Source organism: Heterocephalus glaber, unplaced genomic scaffold (assembly GCF_053883595.1).
Source record: "Heterocephalus glaber isolate CG9 unplaced genomic scaffold, H.glaber_assembly_v1.0 deba00001532, whole genome shotgun sequence".
Lineage (NCBI taxonomy): Eukaryota > Metazoa > Chordata > Mammalia > Rodentia > Bathyergidae > Heterocephalus > Heterocephalus glaber.
Window position 1 is genome coordinate 22,272,416 of NW_028258330.1, and position 25,598 is coordinate 22,298,013.

At 45.1% G+C, this 25,598-nt stretch overlaps 2 protein-coding genes across 2 annotated transcripts in view; one reads left to right on the plus strand and one right to left on the minus strand.

Moving 5' to 3' along the window:
- Nucleotides 1-18,964, minus strand: part of LOC101699407 (R-spondin-4) — a gene marked incomplete at its 5' end in the record, with an annotated part of 99,723 nt that extends 80,759 nt beyond the window's left edge. Inside the window, one exon of the mRNA XM_087188585.1 lies at nt 18,859-18,964. Coding sequence (XP_087044711.1) covers nt 18,859-18,964 — 106 coding nt within the window. The remainder of the gene's footprint in view (nt 1-18,858) is intronic.
- A 69-nt stretch (nt 18,965-19,033) lies between these two features.
- On the plus strand, nt 19,034-24,540 carry Srxn1 (sulfiredoxin 1). Its single transcript, XM_004840636.3, has 2 exons — nt 19,034-19,282; nt 22,467-24,540. The coding sequence occupies exons 1-2, from the start codon at nt 19,073-19,075 to the stop codon at nt 22,668-22,670; spliced, it is 414 nt and encodes a 137-aa protein (XP_004840693.1). The 5' UTR covers nt 19,034-19,072; the 3' UTR covers nt 22,671-24,540.
- Nucleotides 24,541-25,598: the final 1,058 nt, after the last annotated feature.

The window sequence follows — 25,598 nt, forward strand, 5'->3', positions numbered from 1 at the left end:
CCAAAGGGAAACAAAATGGAACAATCTGATACTCAACCACCTGGACTCTCTGAACTGGCAACAAAAGAGGATCTGGGAAAAATGAAATCAGAAATAATTACTCAGATAACAGCAAAGATTTTGCTCATGGTGCAAGACATGATTAATGAATCTAGAGAGGACACAGATAAAAAAATAGAGGATCTGAGGAACATGATGGAATCCCAACATAGGAAACAAATGGAATCCATAAAACAGATGCAAACAGATTTCCAAGAGATTAAAAACTCCATCGAAAGTCTGCACAGCAGAATGAACCAATGTGAGGATAGAATTTCAGATATAGAAGAAAAGATTGAAATTAGTGAGGAGGAAAAGAAAAATTGCTTTAAAATTGTAAGGGAACATGAGAAATCAATCCAGCAGCTGCTAGACGATGCAAAGAAGAATAACATAAGACTGATTGGAGTCAATGAAGAAAGAGGAGAGAGTGCAGATGACATAAAAAATCTGTTCACAAAAGTGATGGCAGAAAACTTCCCAAGGAGGGGAAAAGAACTTGACATACAGATAAGTGAGGCATATAGGATTACAGCTAGGCTTGATCAAAAAAAATCTACACATAGGCATATAATAGATAGGATTCCAGAAATCCAACAGAAGAACAAAATTCTACAAGCAGTGAGAGAAAAGAAACAAATCACACACAAAGGAAAGCCCATCAGAATCACAGCAGACTTCTCAACACAAACCATCAAGGTAAGAAGAGCTTGGAGGGACACATTCCAAGCCCTAAAAGAAAACAGCCTCCAACCCAGACTGATGTACCCTGCAAAACTATCTTTCAAAACTGATGGAGAAATAAGATACTTTTATGACAAAGAGCACCTCAGGAACTTCATGAATACCAAACTGGCACTGCAAAAAATTTTAGACAATACCCTAGGAAAAGACAATGAGGATCACAATCCCAGGAAACCCAGCAGAATGAATCTATTGGGCGTGACAAATTAAACGCAAAGGGGGAGAATCCAACAAAAAGAAAAAGTTATGACAAGGCTTTTAAAACTTTTAACTTCATCTCCCTAATGAGTGTATGATTCAATCTTATTATTGTACTGATAGTATTTTCCTGATTCTAGAGTGGCACACCATTCCTTGTGCTATACTGGCTATTTATCTTATGTCTACATTTTAATTGGGTTGTCTATTAATGAGCTCTAAGAATTCTTTATATATTCTGGTCAGCGGTTATATGCATTGTAAATATGGTCTGTTAAAGGACTACTGTTCATTTTAATGATGTCATTTAAAGTTCTAAATTTTCGTGGAATCCCATTTATCAATTTTTTTCTTTTATACATAATGTTTTTTGTATCCTAGGTAGTTCTTGCCTACCCTGAATTCATAAATATTTTCCCTTATAATTTCTTCTTAAAGTTTTACACTTTTAGACTTTCTTATTTAGGTTCATAGATCCCTTCAAGTTATTTTCATGTATGGAAAAAAATGGTTGAGGTTAATTTTTTATATACAGATAGCAGGTGTTCTAGTGACATTTGCTGAAAACACTATCTCTTCCTCGCCTCTTGAATTGAGTTTATATTCTATGAAATGCTAATGTTAAATAATCTTTCAAAACTCAGTGGACCATATATGTGTGGTTCTATTTCTAGATTCTCTGTTTTATTCAAATGATCTATATGTCTTTCCTTACACCAACATTGCCTTGATTACTGTAGCTTTAGAAGAAGTCTTAAAATTAGGTACTAACCATCTTACAACACTGTTTTTGTTTTTAACTTTTCTAGGTCCTTTGTACTCCTACATAACTTTTAAATTTCAAAATCCAATTCTTCACTTATAGCAAGTATACATAGACCTGAATATTTATATATACCTTGTGTTTTCTAATCCTGCTAAATTCAAGTAAAAGTTCTAGGGGCTCCTAGAGTTTTCTTAGTATTTTCTCTGTAGATGATCATTTCATCTACATATAAAGATTTTGCTTCTGCCATGCCAATCCTATCCTAGTTGTGTCATTTTATTGCCAGACTGTTTTGGTGAGGCCTAAGTTTCAAAGTTTAATGGACACCTGATTCCACACTACAAAGACGCAGAGGACACCAGACCACCAGACCAAGGTACTGAGTCCCACTGTTCCCAGCCCAGAGGTAGGGGCTTCTGAGCCGTTATCCCACTGCTCCTGGTCCAGAGGAAGGGGCTTCCCGGTCACCATCCCTCCTGCTGCTCCCAGCCCAGAGGAAAGGGCTTTTGGGCCACCTTCTGTCCCACTGCTCCTGGCCCAGAAGAAGGGGCTTCCGGGCCACCATCCCTCCCATCGCTTCTGGCCCAGAGGGAGGGGCTTCTGAGCCACCATCCCACTGCTCCTGGTCCAGAGGAAGGGGTTTCCTGGACACCATCCCTCCAGCTGCTCCCAGCCCACAGGAAAGGGCTTTTGGGTCACCATCCCTACCGCTGCTCCAGGTCCCTGTCCCGCCTCACCCAGCTCAGAGGAGGTAATCCGTGTAGGCGCTAACAGCCCCCTGCCCCAGTCGAAATGAGAAAACACGTAAATAAGTCTCAAAACCAGACTTCCAGATCACCTACAGCAACCCCAAAGGGAAATGAGATGGAACACTCTGCTACTCAACCACCTGGACCCACTGAACTGGCAACAAAAGGGGATCTGGAAAAAATGAAATCAGAAATAATTTCTCAGATAACAGGAGAAATTGTGCCCCTAGTGCAAGACATGATTAATAAATCTAGAGAGGAGCTCAGGAACATGATGGAATCCCAACATAAGAAATAAATGGAATCCATAAAACAGATGCAAATAGATTTCCAGGACATGAAAAACTCCACTGAAAGTCTACACAGCAGAATGAACCAATGTGAGGACAGAATTTCCGACATAGAAGATAAGATTGCAATTAGTGACCAGGAAAAGAAAAATTGCTTCAAAATTATAAGGGAACAGGAGAAATCAATCCAGCAGCTGCTAGATGATGCAAAAAAGAATAACATAAGACTGATTGGGCTCAATGAAGAAACAGGAGAGAGCGCAGATGACATAAAAAATCTCTTAACAGAAATAATGGCAGAAAACTTCCCAAGCAGGGGAAAAGAGCTTGACATACAGAGAAGTGAGGCATATAGGACTCCAAATAGCCTTGATCAAAAAAAATCTACACATAGGCATATAATTGTTAAGATTCCAGAAACACAACAGAATAACAAAGTTTCTCCAAGCAGTCAGAGGAAAGAAACAAATCACATACAAAGGAAAGCCCATCAGAATCACAGCAGACTTCTCAACACAAACCATCAAGGCAAGAAGAGCTTGGAGTGACATATTCCAAGCCCTAAAAGAAAACAGCCTTCAACCAAGATTGATGTACCCTGCAAAACTATCTTTCAAAATTGATGGAGAAATAAGATACTTTCATGACAAAGAACACCTTAGGATCTTCGTGAATACCAAACTAGCACTCCAAAGAATTTTACACAATATCCGAGGAACAGACATTGAGGATCACAACCCCAGGAAGGAAAGCAGAATGAACCCATCTGACATGACAAGAAATTAAATGTAAAGGGGGAGAATCCAACAAAAAGAAAAAGTCATGGCAATGACAAGTCAATACATTTCAGTTATAACCATCAACGTTAATGGTCTCAATTCACCAATCAAAAGAAATAGACTGGAAGAATGGGTCAAGAAGCAAAATCCAACAATATGCTGCATACAAGAAACACACTTAATTCAAAAGGAAACTCATAGACTGAAAGTTAAAGGGTGGAAAACAATACTGCATGTGACAGGAACCCAAAAAAAAGCAGGAGTAGCTATCCTCTTGGCAGATCAAGTAGATTTCAAACCAATACTGATGAAGAGAGATGAAGAAGGACACTACATCCTTGTAAAGGGAAGAATCCAAGAGGAAGAGATGACAATCATAAATATCTATGCACCAAACACTAGTGCATCCAACTATAAAAAACAAATACTAACGGACATGAAAAGTCATATATGCACTAATACAATTGTAGTGGTGGACCTCAACACCCCACTGTCACAAATAGATAGATCAACTAGACTAAAAATAAGTAATGAAATACTAGAACTCAATGGAACTCTTGAACAAATGAACTTAACAGATGTTTACAGAGTCTTCCACCCCACAAAATCAGAATACACATTCTTCTCAGCTGCACATGGGTCATTCTCCAAAATAGACCACATAATCACACATAGAACATGTTTAAGTAAGTGCAAAGGAATTGAACTTATCCCCTGTATATTATCAGACCATAGTGCGATGAAATTGGAGATCCATAGCAAAAGAAACTCAAAAAATTTCATAAACATGTGGAAATTGAACAACACACTTCTGAATAACCAATGGGTCACAGAGGAAATTAAAGAAGAAATCAGACAATTCCTTCAATTAAATGACAATGACAATACAACATATCGGAATCTATGGGACACAATGAAAGCAGTCTTATGAGGGAAATTCATAGCAGTGAATACGCATATTAGGAAAACAGAACGAGCCCAATTAAAAAACCTCATGCTGAACCTCAAACTTCTAGAAAAAGAAGAGCAGGACAACCCCAAAGCTCATACAAGGGAGGAAATTATAAAGATCAGAGGAGAAATCAATGCAATGGAGACTAAGAGAATGATACAAAAAAAAATCAATGAAGCCAAGAGTTGGTTCTTCGAAAGAATCAACAAAATTGACAAACCTTTAGCCAACCTTGTCAGAAAAAGGAAAGAAAAGGCCCAAATCCATCCAATTAGGAATGAAAAGGGTGAAATGACAACAGACCCAGCAGAAATCCAGAGGATCACCAATACCTACTTCCAGAACCTATACGCCAATAAGATGGACAACACAGAAGAAATGGACAGATTCCTAGACACATAATAATCACCAAAGTTGAACGAAGAAGACCTAAAAATTCTGAACAACCCAATATCAACCAAGGAAATTGAAAATGTAATTAAAAACATCAACTAAGAAAAGCCCAGGCCCTGATGGCTTCACTGCTGAATTCTACAAGACATTTAGAGGGGAACTACTGCCACTACTGTTCAAACTCTTCAATGAAATTGAAAGGGAAGCAATACTCCCAAATTCATTCCTGGAAGCAAGCATCACCTTGATCCCCAAAGCAGAGAAAGACCCAACTGAAAAAGAGAACTATAGGCCAATCTCACTAATGAACATAGATGCAAAAATCCTTAATAAGATACTGGCAAACAGAATGCAGAAGATCATCAAGAAGATCATACACCCTGATGAAGTGGGATTCATCCCAGGGATGCAGGGATGGTTCAATATACACAAATCAATCAATGTAATACACTATATCAATAGAGCCAAGGACAAAAACCATATGATTATCTCCATAGATGCAGAAAAAGCATTTGACAAAATCCAACATGCATTTATGATAAAAACCCTACAAAAAATTGGAATAGATGGTCTCTACCTCAAACTGATAGAAGCCATCTATGAAAAACCAACAGCCAATATCATACTAAATGGTCAAAAACTGAAATCTTTCACACTCAAATCAGGAACAAGACAAGGATGTCCACTATCACCACTCTTGTTCAATATAGTTCTGGAAACATTAGCCACGGCAATTAGACAAGAGAAAGAAATAAAAGGAATAAAGATAGGTAATGAAGAAGTCAAATTGTCATTATTTGCAGATGACATGATACTCTATATAGAAGACCCCAAGAACTCCACCAAAAGTCTTCTAGACTTAATAACTAAATTCAGTCAAGTAGCTGGTTACAAGGTCAACACAAAAATCAATAGCTTTCCTCTACACCAATGACAGACTCACTGAGAGAGAAACAGGGCAAATAATTCCTTTCACAATAGCATCCAAAAAACTGAAATACCTCGGAATCATCCTAACGAAAGAAATCAAAGACCTCTTCTCTGAAAACTATGGCACTCTGAAAAGAGAGATTGAAGATGATACCAGAAAATGGACAGATATCCCCTGCTCCTGGGGAGGAAGGATTAATACAGTGAAAATGGCCATACTTCCAAAACTGCTATATAGATTTAATGCAATTCCAATTGACATCCCAGCAGCATACTTCATAGACCTCGAGAAAACAATCCAAAAATTCATTTGGAACAAGAAGAGACCCAGAATAGCAAAAGCAATTCTAGGTAACAGAGGCATGGCAGGGGGTATCACAATCCCCAACCTGCAACTATACTACAAAGCTACTGTGAGAAAAACAGCATGGTACTGGCAAAGAAACAGACCTGAGGACCAGTGGAACAGATTAGAAGATGCAGAAACAACGCCAGACACACTGAGCCATCTCATCTTCGACAAAGGAGCCAAACACCCTCACTGGAGGAAAGATAGCCTCTTTGATAAATGATGCTGGAAAAATTGGGCTTCAACTTGCCAAAGATTAAAACTAGACCTATATCTCTCACCATGCACTAAACTAAAATCAAAATGGACTAAAGATCTAAATATTAAAATAGAAACTCTGAACCAGTTGGAACAGAGGTTAGGTAGAACCCTCGAAGACATCGGTGTAGGAAAAGATTTTATGAACAAAACTTCAGTTGCCCGTGAACTAGCACAATCAACAAATGGGATCTCTTCTTATTTAAAAGCTTCTGCACAGCAAGAGAAACCACCAGCAGTGTGAAGAGACAACACATAATGTGGGAAAAAATCTTCACCTGCTCTTCCTCAGACAAAGGTCTACTATCTCAAATCTATAAAGAACTTAAAAAGATCAGACCTCCCAAATTGAAAGACCCAATCCAAAAATGGACATCTGAAATGAACACATATTTCTCAAAGAAGTAGAAATAGCAAATAAATACATGAAAAAATGTTCAACATCACTGGTCATTCGAGAGATGCAAATGAAAACAACGCTGAGATTCCACTTCACTCCAGAAAGAATGGCTGCTCTCATGAAATCAACCAATAACAAATGCTGGTGGGGCTGTGGGGAAAGAGGAACCCTGCTCCACTGCTGGTGGGAGTGTAGACTGGTGCAAGCACTGTGGAAATCAGTATGGAGATACCTCAAAGAACTAGGACTAGAAGTCCCATTTGACCCCACTATTCCACTGCTGGGGGTCTTCCCCAAAGAATTAAAAGAATCATACCACAGTGATATATGTGCACCCATGTTCATAGCAGCGCAGTTTGTAATAGCTAAAACTTGGAAACAGCCCAAATGCCCATCAACTGGAGACTGGATAAAGAAAATGTGGTTTTTTTATAAAATGGAGTACTACTCAGCCATAAAAAATGAGAAATTAGAGACATTTATAGCCACGTGGATGCACATTGAGGCAATACTCTTAAGTGAAATAAATAGGACATACATGTGTAAATACTGAATAGTTTCTCTGGTGTGAGAAACTGAAAGTGTAAATAAGGACTAAATGTATAATAGGTCAATGTGAAATAGGAAGAAAAGGGGCAAAGGGGAATGAAGGGGGAGGGCTAGGGGAAAGGATAGAAGGGAATGGGATTAATATGAGAAAATGGAAAAATAGGAACAAAATCTTTGTAAATAGGGAGGACTGGAGGGGTTGAAGGGAGGGCTGGGCAAGGGTGAAAAATAAGAACCAAGAGAGGCTATGTAAAGGTGCAAATTTCCAATGATGAACATCATTATATTGTATACCTAAAATGTACCAATGATTAGAATGAATAATCGATAATGTAAAATAGGAAGAAAAGGTCCAAAGGGGTAGGGGTAGTGGGAGGGGCAGGGGCAAGGAAAGAAGGGAAAGGACAAAATGATGAGAAATGGAAAAAATGGAAATAAAGTCTTTGTAAGTAAGGAAGGGTGGAGGGCATGAAGGGAGGGCTAGGAATGGGGAAAAAATAAGAACCAAGATGCATTATATAAAGGTATAATTCCCAATGAGAAATGTAATTGTGTTGTATACCTTTGATGAACCAATAAAAGAATTTAATACAAAAAAAAAGAAAGTTTAATGGACAGATAAAGAGTAAGCATATCTGCCCTTGTTCGTCACCTTAAGGAGAAAGCATTGTATCTTCTCCATTCATATAAGGCGTTCTCGCTGGAAGTATGGAGTACATGTCTTTAATCTGATGAGAAGTTTCTGTTCTACTTCTAGTCTCCTGATAGCTTTTACCATGAACAGCTGTAGAATTTAGTCCAATGCTTTTTCTCCAACTACTGACAGGATCATATGGCTTTTTCCTTTCCTCTGTTAAAATGATGACTTTTGGGGGTGGATCTTCCAATGCTGAACCAACACTGCCATCCCTATAACAAAACCACTTTCTACATACTGCCAGATCTGACTTCTAATAGTTTGTTTTGTTAAACAAATTTCTATCTATGTTCATACTTTTTTCTTCTATTATCTTTATCCAGTTTTAGGATTAGCACAATGTTGAGTTCCTAAAATGAGGGGAGAAGTGTTCCTTCTTTTTTCTGCTTTAATTGTTTGATATAATTTATCAGTTAAAATGTTTATGAGCCTGCTGTTGTCAAATAGGTAGGTTTGCAAGCTAGGAATATACTTTCTTTAATAGGTGCTATTCAAATTTTATATTTCCTCCAGAGTTAGTTTCATTAATTTGTCTTCCAAGGTAGAAGAAGTTGTCAAATTTATTTCAAAAACGATTTTTGTAATATGCTTTCTATATCCTTTTAAATTCTGTAAAATCTGTGGTAATGTCTCCTAGATCTTAATATTGTAATTTAAAAAATGTATAACTGATATTGTGTAACAGGAAGAAAAGGTCTAAAAGAGCAGGGTAATTGGGAGGGGTAGGGGAAGGGAAAAAAGGGAAAGGAAAAAATATGAGAAGAGGAAAAAAATGGAAACAATGTCTTTGCAAATAGGGAAGGGTGGAGGGGGTGAAGGGAGGACAAGGGAAGGGGAAAAAAAATAAGAACCAAGATACTCATGTAAAGGTACAAGATCCCAATGATGAATGTGACTGTATTTTATACTGAAAATGTACCAATAAAGTTAATGGGGAAAAAAAAATAAATAAAATAAAATAAAATAAAGAGATATAAGGGACAGAAAGAGTTGTGGTAGTCCCTTGTTGCTTTTGCTGCATTTGGCTGCAATGAACTGTTTTTCTCCTCTGTGATGTCCCTTTGCCATGTGCCATTCTGCCTTGGAGCCAGCCAACTATGGGCTGAAACCTCTATGAAATGTAAGCCAAATAAACCTTCCTCCTTTAATTTCAGGTGTTGGGTATTTTGTCTCAGCAAGGAGAGAAAAGTAACTAAGACAAAGATTCACTAGCAATCTTTTTTTTCCTTTTTTCTTTTCTTTTTATTCTTTTTTTTTTTTTTTTGAGACAATGTCTTGCTATATTGTCCAGGCTAGCCTGGAATTCACTATGTAGCACAGATTGACCTTGAACTCACAGGATCCTACAGCCTCAGCCTCCCCAAATGCTGGAATTACTACCATGCCCAGCTTCACTATAAAGCTTATCATCATGATGTTGACAGTATCAATACTACTGTATTTTTCTTCACCATACAGCAGCCAACGTTATGTCTTTCTGAAATCCAAAGATTGTGCTATACATTTCTCTGTGGTGAACTTGCAACAGGTTTTCGGGAATCTTGACTTTCTTCTTGCAAACAGTTCCTGTGCTGTGCAACTGATGTTCTTTTAGCAAATGTAACATCAATGGGTAATTAACTAGTGAACCAAATGTCAAATGTGACATTTGTGTTACTTTTTGAAATAGGTACACGTCTGTTCACAAGGTCATACAGTTTATTACTGCACAAATAAAGACATGGTGGCTCAGTTCCAGGATAAATTTCTAAATTCAAGGTGTAAAATGTCTTCACATCTAACAGGGCATATATTTTTATACCATGTTTGGAAAGTTTGCTTGGCATATATTGCCAAAAGCTTCAACCACAAAATGATGCAAGTTGTTTGTCCACTGACATGTATTCAGACAGTGTATATAAACTGTAGGACACTTCAAAACAAAGCCTGAATAGCAGCCAAATTGTTAGATTTTCTTTCTTGAGGGGTCTTTTTGTCATCAAAACGTAGGCAATTTTGAAGGAAACCCAATCTCGAGTGTCATTATTGTTCTAAAAAATCTCAATGCCACATCTGTCACTTTTTCATAAATCCTATAGATTCTGACGATTAGAATGATAAAGTCCTGCTATAAAGGTTTTTAGTTCACATAGTGAGGTGTCATGATAAATATATTTTTGTTGCACATGGAACGTTTTACTTGTATTTCACTAATAGTGTATTTCAAAACATCTTGTAGCATATCGTCTGTTAAAAACAATTAACAACATGGAATAGCAGTATTGGAGTTCCAACCAATAGGTTTCACCCCTGTAAAGAACCTAATAACATTTTCTGACCTATTTCAACATTCATGTATACATGACCATTTTGCAGCATTTCATGGCATATTTGTAGTCAAATATTTATTTACATTACTATTTCCTTCCTCACTGAATCAAAGTTTACATGCTGTGCTTCTCCATCTGTCATATCTTGTTCCTTCTCACTGTCACTTCTTTGGCTTACATGATCCAGATCATCATTAGTAGCCGAGTCACCTGATGACTCACTTTCAACCTCCTCTCAAAGTTGTAAAAGCAGACTTTCATATGACATTGTACTAAATTGGGTTAATTCTACAATAAAAATAAAAACGTAATAAAAAAATTTATAAATTAGATACAAAAATATAACATGGTGCATAGCATGGGTAAAACTTGCCCATTTACACTTACACATGTGCACACACCTTGCTGTTCATTGTACCAAGTGGGTGAACACAAAAATTGCTTCCTATTTTCCCCCAGCGCAACTACTGAGATGCACAGCTGGCTACCATTATGCTAAAGTATATACTTTCATCAGAAAAGTATGATATGGGTATCTGCTACCCACCCACGATGCCCCTAGGGTTTGGGCCATTCACAGTTTGCACCTCAAAACATTACCCTATTCCAAAGATGTATCTGCATTTTAGTACTTGTCTCAACAACCCCCACTGCTCAGTACCTGTTTTAGTCCTTTTGAGCTACTATAGAAAACTACTATAGATTGCATGGTTTTAAGTAGCAGGAATTTATTACTCACATTCCTGGAAGCTGGAAAGTACTTGACAAAGGGCAGCAGATTCTTGGTGTATGGAAAGGGATTATTTCCTGGTTCACACACAGCTGTCTTCTCACTGGGTCTTCACATGGTGGAAGAAGAGCTCATTCATGAGGGTGTCTTTTTATAAGAGTAGTAATCCTGTTTAGGAGGAATCCACCTCCATGATGGAATCACATCCCAAAGGCCCACCTCCACCACCATCAAACTGAAGCTTAGGATTTCAGCACACAAGTTGGTAGGTGGGGGATACAAAGACACTTTGCTCTTGGACTTCCAAGTCTCGTGATCAGTGAGAAATCAAATTGTGTTGTTTCTAAGTCACACAATCTGTGGGATTCTGTGATAAAAACTCAAACAGATGAAGATTCTTGCTCACGTGCCTACTCATCGTACACTCTCCCATCACTTGGTGTGGTTCTGTGGTTGTTATCTCTCTCCCCCACTAATCTTCAAGAAGCAGAGACCATAGGGACAGTTCAGATCACTGGTAGGATTATATTAGGGAACTGGGCCCCTGTAAGCAGAAAGGAAATAGCCTTTCTATCTCAGCAAGCAGCCAAGCTGACAGCCCATGGTCTTGAGACCTGCTTCTGTGTAGTTACACTGAGCTGACAGTCTGTGGTTTTAACATTCTCTTCTGTGTAGCTACACTGTCTCACCTAAGCCACTCTTTAAGCAGGTTACTTCACCCCTCAAAATTCCCCTATTAGCCCACCCAACTTAGGCCTCCAGCAATAAATCCAACAACCAAACAAGTAGTGACCCTCGGAGGGTGTGGAGATGGGGCCCTACCCCATAAACCAGGGTCACAGCCCCAGATTCAGTGGTGTCGCAGCTCTGAGCACCCCTACTCCTCCCTTGGAGTGGTTTTGCACTGTTTCTTGCAATACCTGCAATAATGTTTTTGCTTTGCACTGGCCTTCTCTGACTCCTCTTCCTCTTTCTACATCAGAGAGAGGGACAAGCCCAGCAAAGTTGAGTCTAGGGACCTGCAGACCCCAGACCCACCAGATATAACAGGATTGACAGTGTCTTTTTGCACATCATTAAGTCCTCTGGGGATCAAGAGTTGGAAAGAGCAGGAGGGATGGGAGGGGTTGGGGACAAAAACAATTAAGAAGATGCATTATGTACATGTACCAACTCTACACAATAAATGTAATCATTATGTATTGCAAACATGTACTAATACAAAAATTAAATCCCTCAGGTCTAGAATAGTGCTTAGCAAATAGCAGGTAGGCAGTAATCATATTTTTAATGAACTTTATATATTTAAATCACAATAAAAAATGGTGGATTATGCTTTTAAAAAAACTGTCAGCTGGGCGTGGTGGCACACACCTGTATCCCCAACACTCTAGGAAGCTGGAGCAGTAAGGTCGAAAGTCTGAGCTCACCTTGGGTAATTTAGCAACTTAGTGACTTCCTGTGTCAAAATTTTTTTTAAATTAAGAAGGACTGAGGGTACAGTTCAGTCCAAAGGCCCTCCATTCCCTCTGCAATACAGAAAAGAATAATAATAAAACAAAAAAACCCTTTGTCCTCCATGGTCAGACTTCATTTGTTCAGATGTGGGCATCTGAATAGAACTTGGAGAGTTTTGTTTCTGTGTGTCGTAAGACCTGTAACTTGAAAGCTGTGGCTCAGACTGCTAGCTACTCATCAATATCGACTCCCTCCTTCCTTGTAAGAGAATTCTAATTTCAGCTGAGCATTTTTCCACTGTGAATGAAAACTTCGTATCTTAGCTGCCCTGAAGCTGGATGGCCCCAAGTTCTAGTCAATGACAGACAAAGGGGAGGTGTTATGTAGAACTTCTGAGACAGCATCAAAAAAAAAAAGGAAAAGGCCCTATCCTTTTGCCTTTCCATGTTTCTGCCTCCTTCCAAGCTTGGACAAGATGGCTGGTACTTCAGCAGTGGTCTTGAGCTGGGAGGTAACCTAGAGAATAAAAACCCTGCTTTAAAATGACGAAGCAGAAAGACAGAAAAGGCCAGTGGGCCTGGTGACCACAGTACAGCCCTGGACTTCCTGGACCCTGGAGGGTGCATGAGGCCTCTCCTGTCAGGTCTCTTTTCCAGGAACCTGAACATCATCCCTGCTGACAGCCACCTTCCTGTCATGTAGATATAATCCCTCTACTGATTGAAGGCCACAGGAAAAAAAAATCTCCAAATCCACTTTTCCTTGAAGCTCACAATTTAGGGGAGTGGCTGGGCACCCCCATTTTCATTAAGCTGATTCACTTGGGCTTTCTGGGACCAGCAAAAAGGAGGCTAAGCTAATACATCGAGACTAGCCCAGAAATACAGATGTAGAGAGACCGTCAAACTCTGTTATTAACTTAAAATGTAATCAAGCAGCAAATATTTATAGAGCACTTACAAGGTGTTGTCCTGACCTAAGACTTTACCTACTTTACCTTGTAACAACATCTCTTTCCATTCTCCCAACAGCTCTACAAATCAAGTGACACTGTTATGTCCATTTTGCAGATTAGGAAACTGAGCCCAAACAGGTGGCTGGCCCAGGATAACACACCTCATGTGCATGTAATTTAAACACAGATGAGGGGCAGCAGTATAGCTGTCTTAGTCAGCTTCCCATTCCTAGAATCAAACACTTGCCACACAGCTTAAAGAAGAAGACAGCTTTATTTGGCTTATAGTTTCAGGGCTTCAGTCGATGATCTGCTCGCTCCAAGGCAGAGATATCATGGTAGAAGGGCATGGTGGAGGAAAGCTACTCAACCCAGGTAGGCAGAAGCAGAGAGGGTGAGAACAAGCCAGCAAGAGAGGAAGGAGCCAAGGAAAGGACACCCCCCAAAGTTCCCCCCATGACCCACTTCCTCCAACAGGGTCACACCTCCTAACTGCCCATTCAGCCATAAACCCATCAATGGCTTGATGCACTGGTAAGGTCAGCGCCCTCATGATTCAACATCTTCTGAAAGCCCTATCTATGAGTGCATGAGACCTTTAGAGGACATTTTAGATCCAAACCATTACAAGAGGTGACCCAGGGTCCCATTTTCCTTTGTCTGAGCAGTCTGAGACTTGGGTGTGGGTTGTTGGGGGGGGACCCCAAGAAGGACATATGAGGGTCCTGAAGAATAGGACAGGGGCACATTAGAGCAGCCACTGCTGTGGCAATGTGCTGGCTGATGCAGTCTCTGAAAAGGCTCCAGAACACTCCAGATGCTCTAGCACAGCCCTCCAAATTGTCCTTATCTGACAGAAGAGAGGGGTGTGGTGACCAGTTCCTGTTCCCAGGTTGAATATTCCAGAACCTCTGGCCTGAGCCTGATTGTGGACAGAGATCCCCACAGGGACCTGTGACAAGAGACGCTTGGAGCTGGCTGAGTTGCAGAGTCTGAGCTCACACAAGCTTTGCAGCACAACTGCGGCAGAAACCCAAAGGGTCCAGGGGAGGGACGCCAACAGCCAAGCCTCTGTTGCCTCCTGCCCTCATAGCAAACCACATAGTCACTCAGGTGTCTGCTATCACTTAACCCATATCCAGGTGGCTTGGAGGCGGTAGACCTCCGGAGGGTGCCTGGTCGGTACCCTCTATGCTAATCAAGAGTCATCGCAGTGAGTGACAGCTCCAACATCCACACTTATGCAGCTGAGCACATGGCATGTCCCTGGAGAACATCAGGCATCCTACATCTCAATATGACTCTCAAGCCAGCCCAATCAGACTGAGTGGAGAAAGAATTTAATGTTATCATTGCAGGGTACAGATTTTCTCTCCTTTCCCGGATGAGCAAAGAAGAAGGCTGTCCCAGTTGGCACTGACAATAATCTTGTGCCTATGAGGAGAAGCAGTAGAAGTGCAAAGCTGCCTCAAGACCCAAGGAGATGATGGCTCAGCAGGCAGTGAAGATGCAAAAGAAAGAGACAAACTTTCTGAGTGAATTAAAAACAGGAGTTTAGGGGTCCATAGAGGGGAGTGAGAAGAAATGGGGAGGAAAACAGGAAGACACAGGCTATCAGACAGGTAGACATTAGAGGCCCTGAGGGACAAAGGGGCAGGGGTCCAAAGTAGTATGCCTTGCCAGTTAAGTAAAGAAACAAAGATGTCTGTGTACAATACATTTATAATCATTTGTTAGGTCTCAGGCCCAAAGCAATCTCTCAGAGCACAATGACATGTTAAGATCACATATTGTGCACGTTCCAGGTCACCTAGCCGTCCAGCTCCAGAACAAGCCCACAGCATTCCCGGCTGCCATAGCCCACAGGCCAATGAAATCAGGGAAGGAAATGTTCTTTAAAGATCGTCCTGCCTTGGGCTGGGACCTGGTTTAGATTAAGAACTTATCTTTTGTAAGTTTCTCACATGATGAAAGCCCCCGAGGAAACACTGACCATCTAATTAGGACAGAAAGACATTCTGCAATTCCTAAGTAATTTTGAAGTGGAATGTTGACTAGCATCATAGTCACCACAGTCCCCTGAATCCAGGAGTAACTTCTGTATACATAAAAAATGTACCCAAATTCACACAGAGTGCAGATGCCTTCATGGCACCATCCACCTTCTCATGTGAAGGCGTAACTCGCTATATCTACATCAAAATAAATCCTTCCTATAGTTCTGTACAGTGTGTGTGTCTTGACTGAATTATTTCATCAAGGGCACAAAGAACGGAGGAGCAAGAAGTGAAGGGTCAGTTCCTCACTGCATTCACAACCCAACTTCCCAAAGACAAGAGAACCAAGCGCCACAGCGGAAGCCTGCGAGCCAAGCTGAAGAAATGGACATGCCCAATTGAGGGGAGGGCGATGTACAACTGGATGTTACTTTGGGGGCACCAAAATCTTTTTTGTCTTCCCCAACACTTAGACCAGTCACCTGCAGCCTGAATTCCTCACGTACATGTTCTCTGTTGAAAATGAACAGAAAAGGTGTATACCACCTGTAGGTCAAGCAGCTGAGTGAGGAGCAAGGGCCAGCAGCAAGCCAGGGCCTTTGGGTGCACACAACCAACATGGACCTTGCTGGTTTGGACAGAAAAGGAATGCATTGGTATCCTGCTCTTAATGCCCCTGGCCACCCCCTGGTGACTATGAGCAGACAGGCTTTGAGCCTCCAGGTCCACAGATGTGTGCTCAGTTCAAGTTCAGGGCTGCCCAGAATTGTCAGAGACTCACCCACAGGCCCTCTCTACCAGTGAGGGGCAGAAATCAGTGAATAAACACCCAGGCCCTGTCCCTTAGAGGGACAAATGGGGACACACAGTTGTTCCCCAGAGTGTCACCCACAGGAATGAGCCCAAGCTGCCCAACAAGCTAACCTCATCACTGGGCCTTGGTGACATCCAGAACTTCCTAGGGTCACCTCCTGCAGGAGATGTGTCTTCCAAAGATGGTCACAACAGCATCTTCTTCCCCACATGCACAGAACCTTGCTGTTCCTCCCATCAGGAGATGGCACCTAATGTGCCTAGGAGGGCTGTGACAGCTCCCAAATACAGGATGTTGCAGAAAAGATGCTGTGTGACCTCCAAGGCTGTCTGAGAAGAGACCAGGAAGCTCCTACGAGGTCCTCTTGGGACACCTGCTCTCAAGCCAGTGGCCATGCTGCAAGGAGTCCCTGCCCAGGGAGAAGCTGTGTACAGCTATGCTGGCTGCTGGCCAGAAGTGAGACTCCAGCCAACAGGCAGGAGCATCCACTTGATGTGGAAAGACTCCTGCAGATGATTCCAGCCCCAGCCAGCAAGTTACCCCACAGCTGACAGCCCAGACACTGCAGGGAAGAGACCACCGACATCTGATTTACTGACCCACAGAGCCTGTGAGCATGGTAAAATGGCTTTGATGCCACTCGTTCTGGAGTGATTTCATCTGCAGCAGTTAACAAGTAAAACATCTAAGTAGCTACCTGCATGGAGTTTCTGCCTCAGGGTTGACTTCAGAGAATTCAAGCTGGAAAGAAAGCACTGCCAGGGAGATCCTGGCTCCAAGTATATGAAGGCCACAGGCTCAAGGGAGGCAGCTCACCTCCTCCCAACCAGAGGCTTACGTCTGAGTCTCACTGCTTTGGGAACAGCCAGACCAATACAATGGAATTGTTGATTGGGCAGGCCTCATCAGGGACAGGGCAACCCAGCAGCCACACAGTCCTGAGTGGGAGAGGGAGGCTCTCACAAGAGAACTAGGATGCTGCGACTTCCTCAATCCTGCTCAGAGCTTGGGCCATGCACTTCAGGGAGGACAACCCTCCCAAGTCCAAAGGTGAGGACCAATCAGGCTAAGCTGACCATGGTAATTCTACTCCTCTTGGCAGGGACTGGTTTAGGCATGACCTAATTCTTGTTCCTAGCAGGGCAAGGGTTGGGGGCAACTAAGGAAAGGTTTCTTCACTTTTAAAAAAAGAAGCACAAATGGATGTCCTAACTTCTTCTGAATGTGGTTATGTAGTGATGTGAAGCTTTAGGCTATAGCAGCCACACTGGCACCACGAGGAGCAAGCCTGAGGATGACAGCAGCAAAAGATGGACAGAGCCTGGGTCTTTGATGACATTTGTTCTGCTGCCTCCTTACTAACCTTAGATATACCTACCTCCAATCACCAGTGCTGAGTTGGGCCACAAGTACCATACATAACACAGAGTTTGACACCAAGGGCAAGGCCTCACTGGGCACAGCTTGATGAGAGGTCACAGTTCATTTTCCCACTCCAGAACTATGGTCCCACCTGCCTCACATCTTGTATCCACTAAGTGGTTCGGAAGGGACAGCTTCCCTCTTGATGAAATTCTCTAACTCAGTAATTCCAGGACTGAGGTGTTTGCCCTCTTCCTGAAAAAAAGTATAATTTAGGTGCTCATAGGAATTATGTTTGGGAACTGCAGAAAGAGAAAGGTCAAGGTCAAATTCCCAATGGCATGAGCATCCTAACATTTAGCCTTCAACAGCAAGATGGGAAGATCTGCAGATCAGAGGTTTATGTGTGTCCCTCAATTCTTGAAGACACTCTGAGGCAAAGCACCTCATCTCACCACATCTCACAGATGGGCAGCAGAGTGGGCCCCTGGCCTTGAACTCACCTCACCCCTGCCAACTCTGGCATCCCAGGTTGACCCGGTAAGGAGAGGGAGGAGAATCTAAACCAGACTCTGAACTGTCCCCTTCCTGCCTAGCTGTGGTGGCTAAGTGGCCCCAGAGCTCTGCACTGAGAAGGCCTGACTTTCACCTTCAGCTGACCTACCTTGGCCACGTGGTTCGCAACCGAACCTGCTGCCATGGGACAGTGTGGGACTTCAGGGCACTCCCACATATTGTCAGCACGATATGACAACGGTACTGGCTGCTGAACTGGGGTGGGGGTGGGGGATGAGCCTACTTCCTAGTGCCACGATATTAGGCAAGTCGAGTAAACTTCTCTGTGCCTCAGTTTCCTCGTCTGCAAAATGGGACTGATGATCCTGCCTGACTCGCGGGGTGCTTTGGAGGTGCCTGCGCAGTCCGCAGCAGGTCGCTACAGTTACCGCCCTAGGCACGGCTCTCCCTGAGCTCCGACCCCAGGGCTCCGACGGCGACGGCGGCGAGCGGGCCAGCCCCGCAGGTTTCGCCGACTCATCCTGGCTCCGCAGACTTGGCCACCCCGCCCGCTTCGGCCCCGCGGGCCTGAGTCACCGCGCCGTGCGTCGCGCGCCCCTCCCGCCCCGCGACCTGCACACTCACCCTGAGTCAGCGGCCGGGCGCGTCCACTCCCCGAGCACGGAGAGGAGAGGAAACGCGGCGGGGCGCCCCCCAGCGGACACTGCGGCCCAGGCAGCACCACGGCAGCGGAGAGACGCGCGCGGCGTGCGCCCCCGGCGTCCGCGCGGAATGGTACGGCCCAGCTGAGTAAAGCCGGGAGGCGGCAGGCTCTGGCGGCGCTGACCACAGCAGCGTGATGGGGCTGCGCGCTGGCCGAGCTCTGGGCAGAGTGGGTGCGGGCCGGGGGATGCTCGAGGGGCCCGGGGAGAGCGGCAGTGCGCAGGGCGGCAGTATCCACTCGGGCTGCATCGCCGCCGTGCACAACGTGCCGCTGAGCGTGCTCATTCGACCGCTGCCTTCTGTGCTGGACCCGGCCAAGGTGCAGAGACTGGTGGACACCATCCGGGTGAGGCCCGGGGAAGCCGGCAGCGGGAGGGAGGACTTCGGGAGAGGGAGGCGTGCCGGAAGCCTGACGGGACAGTTCTGGGCTCTGCAGAGGCTGTGTGGGCTGTGCGACCTTGAGCAAGTGTCCGGTCTCTCTGGGCCCTGCTCCCTCTCTTGAGCAAGGAGGGGGTAGAACTAGTTAATTAAAATAAGGGTCACTAAACTACAGTGGCCCAGAAGCTGTTTAGGTTCTTTAGCTTCTTGTGCCACCCTATGAGACAAACAAGGCACAGGAAGTTTTAGGCAAATTGCTCAAGGTCAGGCACTCAGATGGCCCTAGTGCCCCATAGTGTGGTCACCACACCATGCAAAGATAAGCTGTGTGGTCCCCTCTGGCTGTGACAGACGGGGGCAGGGGCAATGGGTGTGACAGTGTGTCATGTCTGCTGGGAAGGCCTTGTCTGAACCGGAAGTGGGAGAGAACAAGGGTCAGTCAGGTCACAGACCGAGGGAGGGTGCTCAAGAATTCCCAGGTGGCTCTGGCAGGAACTGGGGCTGAGGGACACAGGAACATGTGTGTCAGCTTAGGCCTACATGCTTCCTGTCCCCTTCTCCCAGACCCTTAGAAGGTGAGCGTATGAGACTCCTAAGCCCCGCCAAGCACTGGTGCAGCCAGCTGGGATGTCTTTCAGTCCCACAGTCTGCACTCTCCCTGTTTCCTGGCACCACCTCCTCAGATAGCCACAGGCCCTGAGCCTTGGCCTCCAGCTTCCTTCCACCCAGGAGTTTTTCTGGCTAGCACTTACAGCCTTCCTACATTGATTTATATGTTTCACTGCTTCAGTGTCTGTTCCTCGAGTGAACACCATATGAGTAGGGGTCTTGTCCATCTTGCTGCTGCCCTCCTTGTGGGCTTTTGTCTGGCCCTAAGTGTCCTCTCCACCACTGGGCCTTTGCACAGACCCCCCACCCCGAGTCAGGAGACTGTTCCATATCTTTGTTGTGCCTAACTCCTCCTTGGTCTTCCTTTCTCAGTGGCAGCCTCTTCCCTGCCCACCCTAACAGGTAAGGGGCCTCCACTATACTCAAAGCCACCTGTGTACCCAGCAGCATAGAACCCCACTGGGTTCTAATCGCCTTTGTAGGCACTTGTCTCCCACATTGGAACCATAGGCTCTATGAGGCCAGGGCCAGATCTGCCTTTGCTAACTTACCACCTGGAGTCATTTCTGTGGCCACAGACTTTATGGCTTCAAGCTGGGCCTGGTGGTGCATACCTGTAATCCCACCACTCAGGAGGCTGAGGCAGGATAATCACTCTGTGTTTGAAACCAATCTGGGCTACATAGTAAGTTCAAGATCAACCTGGCTACATAGCAAGACCTTGTCTCAAAAAAACCAAAAAATAAACTTTATAGCTTGCAGACAGCACGAATGTATTATTTTATGGTCTGTGGAGCAGAAATCTAAAATGGGTCTTACTGAACTAAAACGGAGGTCAGCAGGGCTGCACTGTTCTCTAGAGGTTCTAAGGGACAGTTCCCCAGCCTTTCCCAGTGTCCAACACCACCACAACCACCCCTGAGTATGCAGACTCATGGCCTCTTCCTCATCTTCAGACCAACAGCAGTGCTTGACCCTTTTCAGCTTGTGTCACCTTGACCTCTTCCACCTCCCCATTCTGCTTTTAAGGGCCCTGGTGATAACATTCAACCCATTTTCCTGTCTCAAGATCCAGCTCCAAAACCCCTTCTGTGTAAGGTAACATATTTACAGCCTCTAAGGATTAGGACACAGATGTCTTTGGGGACTGTTACTGGCCCCCACCATCCTGCCCCTCACCCTGGGCCTGCACAAGGCCTTGCAGCTCACTGACACACCTTACACTGCCCTGTGGGAGGTCTCGTTCCCATTTGGTGGATGAGCACCAGTGTTTGGAGAGGCTGAGCTGGCTGCATAGTAGCCCTCTCCGCTGGTTTGCTAGGTTCCAGAGCCCTGGCTGGTGACTGCTGGGCCTTACTGCTGAATAACCAGCTATGCAACATCTGGATTAATGAACCTGTCAGAGCAGCTTCCACTGACAACTGGGCCGGTAGCAAGAGGCCTTCAAGGTACATCACAGTACGTCTCCCCAACATGCCCAGCCTTTCCCTACTTAGAGGATGGCCCTCCTCTGTCTGGCTGCTTGGACCCTACCAAGAAATAACATAAGATTCTCTTCATTCTCGTGCCCTCATGTCCCCCTTTCCTGCCAAAGCCCTCTGATCTGCCTCCTAAACATCTGCCAAACCTGTGTGCCTCTCCCTGTCCCAGCTGTGCAGCATGCAGGCATGTGTCTTCTACTGAAGACTCAGAAAGGCCTGGCTCATGCCCTCGTCCAGCCCACAAGCTGCTCTCCTGTGCATATTTCTAGAATGGGATTGAACCATGCCAACTGCTGTCTGAATGCTCCAGGGTAGACCCCTGCTCCAAGAAACAAATCTGCTCCATCCAGCTCCTGCAGATCTTTCTGACCTCTTGGGTAATACAGGCAGACATTACTGAACACATTTCCTGTACCAAGCATTGCTGGAAGTACTTTGCATATGTTAACTGACTTATCCCAGTGGCTCTATGACGCGGGTCTGTTGTCTTCATCCCCATTTGATAGATAGGGTAAGTGAGGCACAGAAGTTAACTGTACAACGTCACTTAACTGGTAAGTAGCAGAGCAAGATTTGAACCAAGGAAGCCAGGCTCTAAAGCTATACCACATGTCTAGCTCCCCAGGTGGATCTCTGCTTCCTTGTCACCTCAGAGAAGCCTTTTGGACCCCACCCATGTCACCTGGGTACTGTCTGCATAGCACTTGTCACTCCGACATTCACTTACTCATCTCAACCACCCTGTTGGGCCACAGCCCATGCAGGCAGAGGCTGGGCCTGGGACAGGGCATGTGGTGGATAGATGTGTGTTTCACAGACTGTCCCGGGGCGAGAAGATACTTGTTTGTGGCATCTGCCCCTTGCCCTGGTATAAATCTCTCTCATCCTGAGCAGGCAGCCAAAATGACTTCAGCCAACCCACGGGATTCCTGGACATTTCACAGTGTCTTGCTTATGCTGGTTCGGGTGCTCTGTCGGAGTCCCATATTGGGGACAAAGCCTTCTGCAGACTCAGGTGTGGGACTGTACTCACTCACGCGGGGTCCCCCTTCCTCTCTCCAGGACAACCCAGACAACGTGCCGCCCATCGACGTTCTCTGGATCAAAGGGGCCCAGGGTGGTGACTACTACTACTCCTTCGGGGGCTGCCATCGCTACGCAGCCTACCAGCAGCTGCAGCGAGAGACCATCCCTGCCAAGCTTGTGCAGTCCACCCTTTCGGACCTCCGAGTGTACCTGGGCGCGTCCACTCCGGATTTGCAGTAGCAGCTTCCTTGCCACCTCCAGGAAGATACCTGGCCCCCAGTGGGTGGGCCACACAAGGGCCAGCAGGGGCGCCCCTCTTTGCACATGGGGATGGGGGTCTGACTCTCAGCACCCCCTTTACTAGCTGCCAGGCCTGGGACTGATGCTAAATAGTGTGAGAGCCCCTGTTCCCACCTCTGTGAGAGTGAGACTGGGCCTCATCCCTGAGCCAGGAGATGGATCTGGAGATCTGAAGGACAAGGACCTACTGCATCATCTTTATGGTATCCTATTAAGTGGACTGCTCAGCTGCAAGTAAAGCAAGCCTAGGTAACGGGCTTGAACAAAGAAAGGCTGAATTCTGGAGGCAAATAGCCAAAATGGTATTGTTTCAATAATTCAGCAAAGATAGAGTTTATACCTCAGATCCCTTTGCCCTCGTTGTTTGTTACTTCATGGTCATAAGATGGCTGTGATATCTCCAGGAATCATGTCTGTGTTCAAGGAAGAAAGGAGTGGGGGAAGAGGAAGGGCCAATACCCCCAGGCCTGACACCTTCCATCAGAAAGCGTAATCTGTCCTACTCTGTCCTCTGCATATTTCCACTTAGATCTCCTTGGCCTGAGCCAGCTACCATTGCCCTAGCTTTGAAGAAAGCTAACACCTCAGGGAACAGAATTGTCATGGCTGAGCACACCAGTCATATTCCATCTCCTGGGACTGGCACTTTGCCTCTTGAAATAAACTTTTCTTACCAGGAAAGAAGAGGAATTGTATATCAGCTTTGCTGTGTACAAACCACTCCCAAACATAGCACCTTGAAGTTACTGCTCTACCCACAGTTTCTGGGTTGGCAATTTGGGCTAGGTTCATCTAGGCAGCTCTGCTGGCCTTGCCTGAGGTCACCATGGGGCCACAGACAACTGTCACCTCAGCTGAGGCTGAATGGGTTAGGATAGCCTCATGTGCTTTTCTGAGGCTGTTGGCTAGGTGGCGTGGTTCTCTTCCATGTGACTCATCTACTAAGTTCAGGTTTATTTACATAGTGGCCTCAGGGTTCCTAGAGAGCAGAAGTGACAAGAACTCTAGACTAGGCACCAGGACAATCTTACTTCTAGGTTCTTTTGGTCAGGGAAAATTGCAAGACTTTGCCCAGATACAAGGGATGAAAAACATTGCACCACTAGACGGGAGGAGCTACAGAGAACCTGGGGCCATCTTGGACACTCAGACTTACTCTTCATCCTTTGTGAATAAGTCTAGATGGGCAGATCTCAGGATTACACAGACACAGTCTCCTTGCCCTGCCCAAGCTAAGTCACTGATACACAGAGCCTGGGGTCTAGGCAAGGAGATGAGTGAGGCTGGATCCAGTAGGGGCTTCATTGTCCACACTGGTGTGACAGAGACGGCAGGGTGACATTCCAGAGGAGCTTCTGGAAACCAAGAGTCCTGAGGAAAAGTGCAGAATGAGGTGCCTTGGTGTCACTGCCTCTAGGAACTCAGTCATTACATTTTCAAGCCTCAGTCTTGCCAGCTCAAGAGCAAGGACAACAGCTCTTGCACTCATTGGAAATAGGATTGAAAAGGGATACAGCACAGTGTCTTAAATGCAAAATGGTATCTTGCATTGGCTCTCGGGGGAAAAAACAGACATTAGTAGGACAACTGGAACTCCGACATGGTCTGGATTTTAGTTAATAATTTTATACTAATGTTGGTCTGTTGATTTTGACCAGTGTATTCTGGTGATGTAGGAAGGTATTTGTAAGTTGTTGGGGTAAGGGGAGGAGCTGGGTGGAGATTAGATGGGAACTCTTTGTACTATCTCTGCAAATTTTCTGTGAATCTAAAGTAATTCCAAAATAAAAGCTTATTTAATTAAAAATAAGTTGGGTGCAGCTGCTTTAGACCAGTGGTTCAGGTTCTCTAGCTGCTTTGCTGGTTTCCACCCTTGAACGCCAACTCGTCAGGGCTGGGGAGGGCTGGGAATATGTTTCTAACAAGCTCAGGTTATGCTGATGGGGCTGTTCAGAGACCACAATCCAGAACTGCTTATTTTTTCTGCATCAGTTATTTTCAAGTGTGACACCATGGTGACACCTCCCTGCACTCCCATTGCCTTGGGGCCGGTACAGGAGACCTGTGTTTTGCCACCAGCCTGTGTGTTCACTTGCTCAGTGATATTAAGCAAAGCTTTCCCTGCCCTAGAGGACTTGTCCAAGCTGTCAATCGGATTGTGTACCTGAAAGTTTTGTAGCAAGGGTCAGGGAAGAAAGAAGAGGACATGCTTTGTAAACCATTAATGAAAGGTGCTACTGTCTCCTGAGGTTTCTGACACCCATGCCCACCGGCCTAGAATAAGTGAGGTTGGTTGCCCCGGATGAAAGGGCTTTTCCTCCTTGCAGATCAGACCCAAAAGGCAGGCACTGGGAGGGAGGCGTCTAATAGGCAGGGCTGTGGGAGAAGTCGTGAGGGAAGAGGTCTTTGAAGGATGTGACCTGCTAGGGGCTGAGCTGTGTTTCCCTCTTCCACCAGCAGATGGCGCTGCTTTCCTGCCCCCCCCAGAGCAGGGCTGAGCCGCTAAGCTAGAGAGAATGCTGTGGGAACGGGCTGGATAGAAAGGCCAGGCTGGGGTAGTGAGGACCATCCTTTGCCCAAAGAACCCGGGTTCAGGCCTGAGAAGGAGACTCGACTGGCAGTCTAGAGTGTCACGTCCCACTTGTCCCATCTGCTCTTGCTCTGTGGACCTGTACATAGCGTGGCCTCTCTAGACCTATTTCCCTGTCTCCGTGGGTGATGGGCACCTCTACAAAGAAGGCATCTACTCCGAAAAGCGCCTAGGCCCCTCAGGCTGGACCATGTGCCCCGTGTGCCTCCCATGATCCCATATGTCCCCTCCCCAGACAGACCTGGCCCCCAGAACGTGGGTCCAGTGAATGGCAGTGT

Excerpts from the sequence above, each read along its gene's own strand:
- Srxn1 (XM_004840636.3), top strand. The coding sequence starts at position 19,073 with ATGGGGCTGCGCGCTGGCCGAGCTCTGGGCAGAGTGGGTGCGGGCCGG. Across the intron at positions 19,283-22,466 it reads GACTGGTGGACACCATCCGG|GACAACCCAGACAACGTGCC; the intron begins GTGAGGCCCGGG and ends TCCTCTCTCCAG.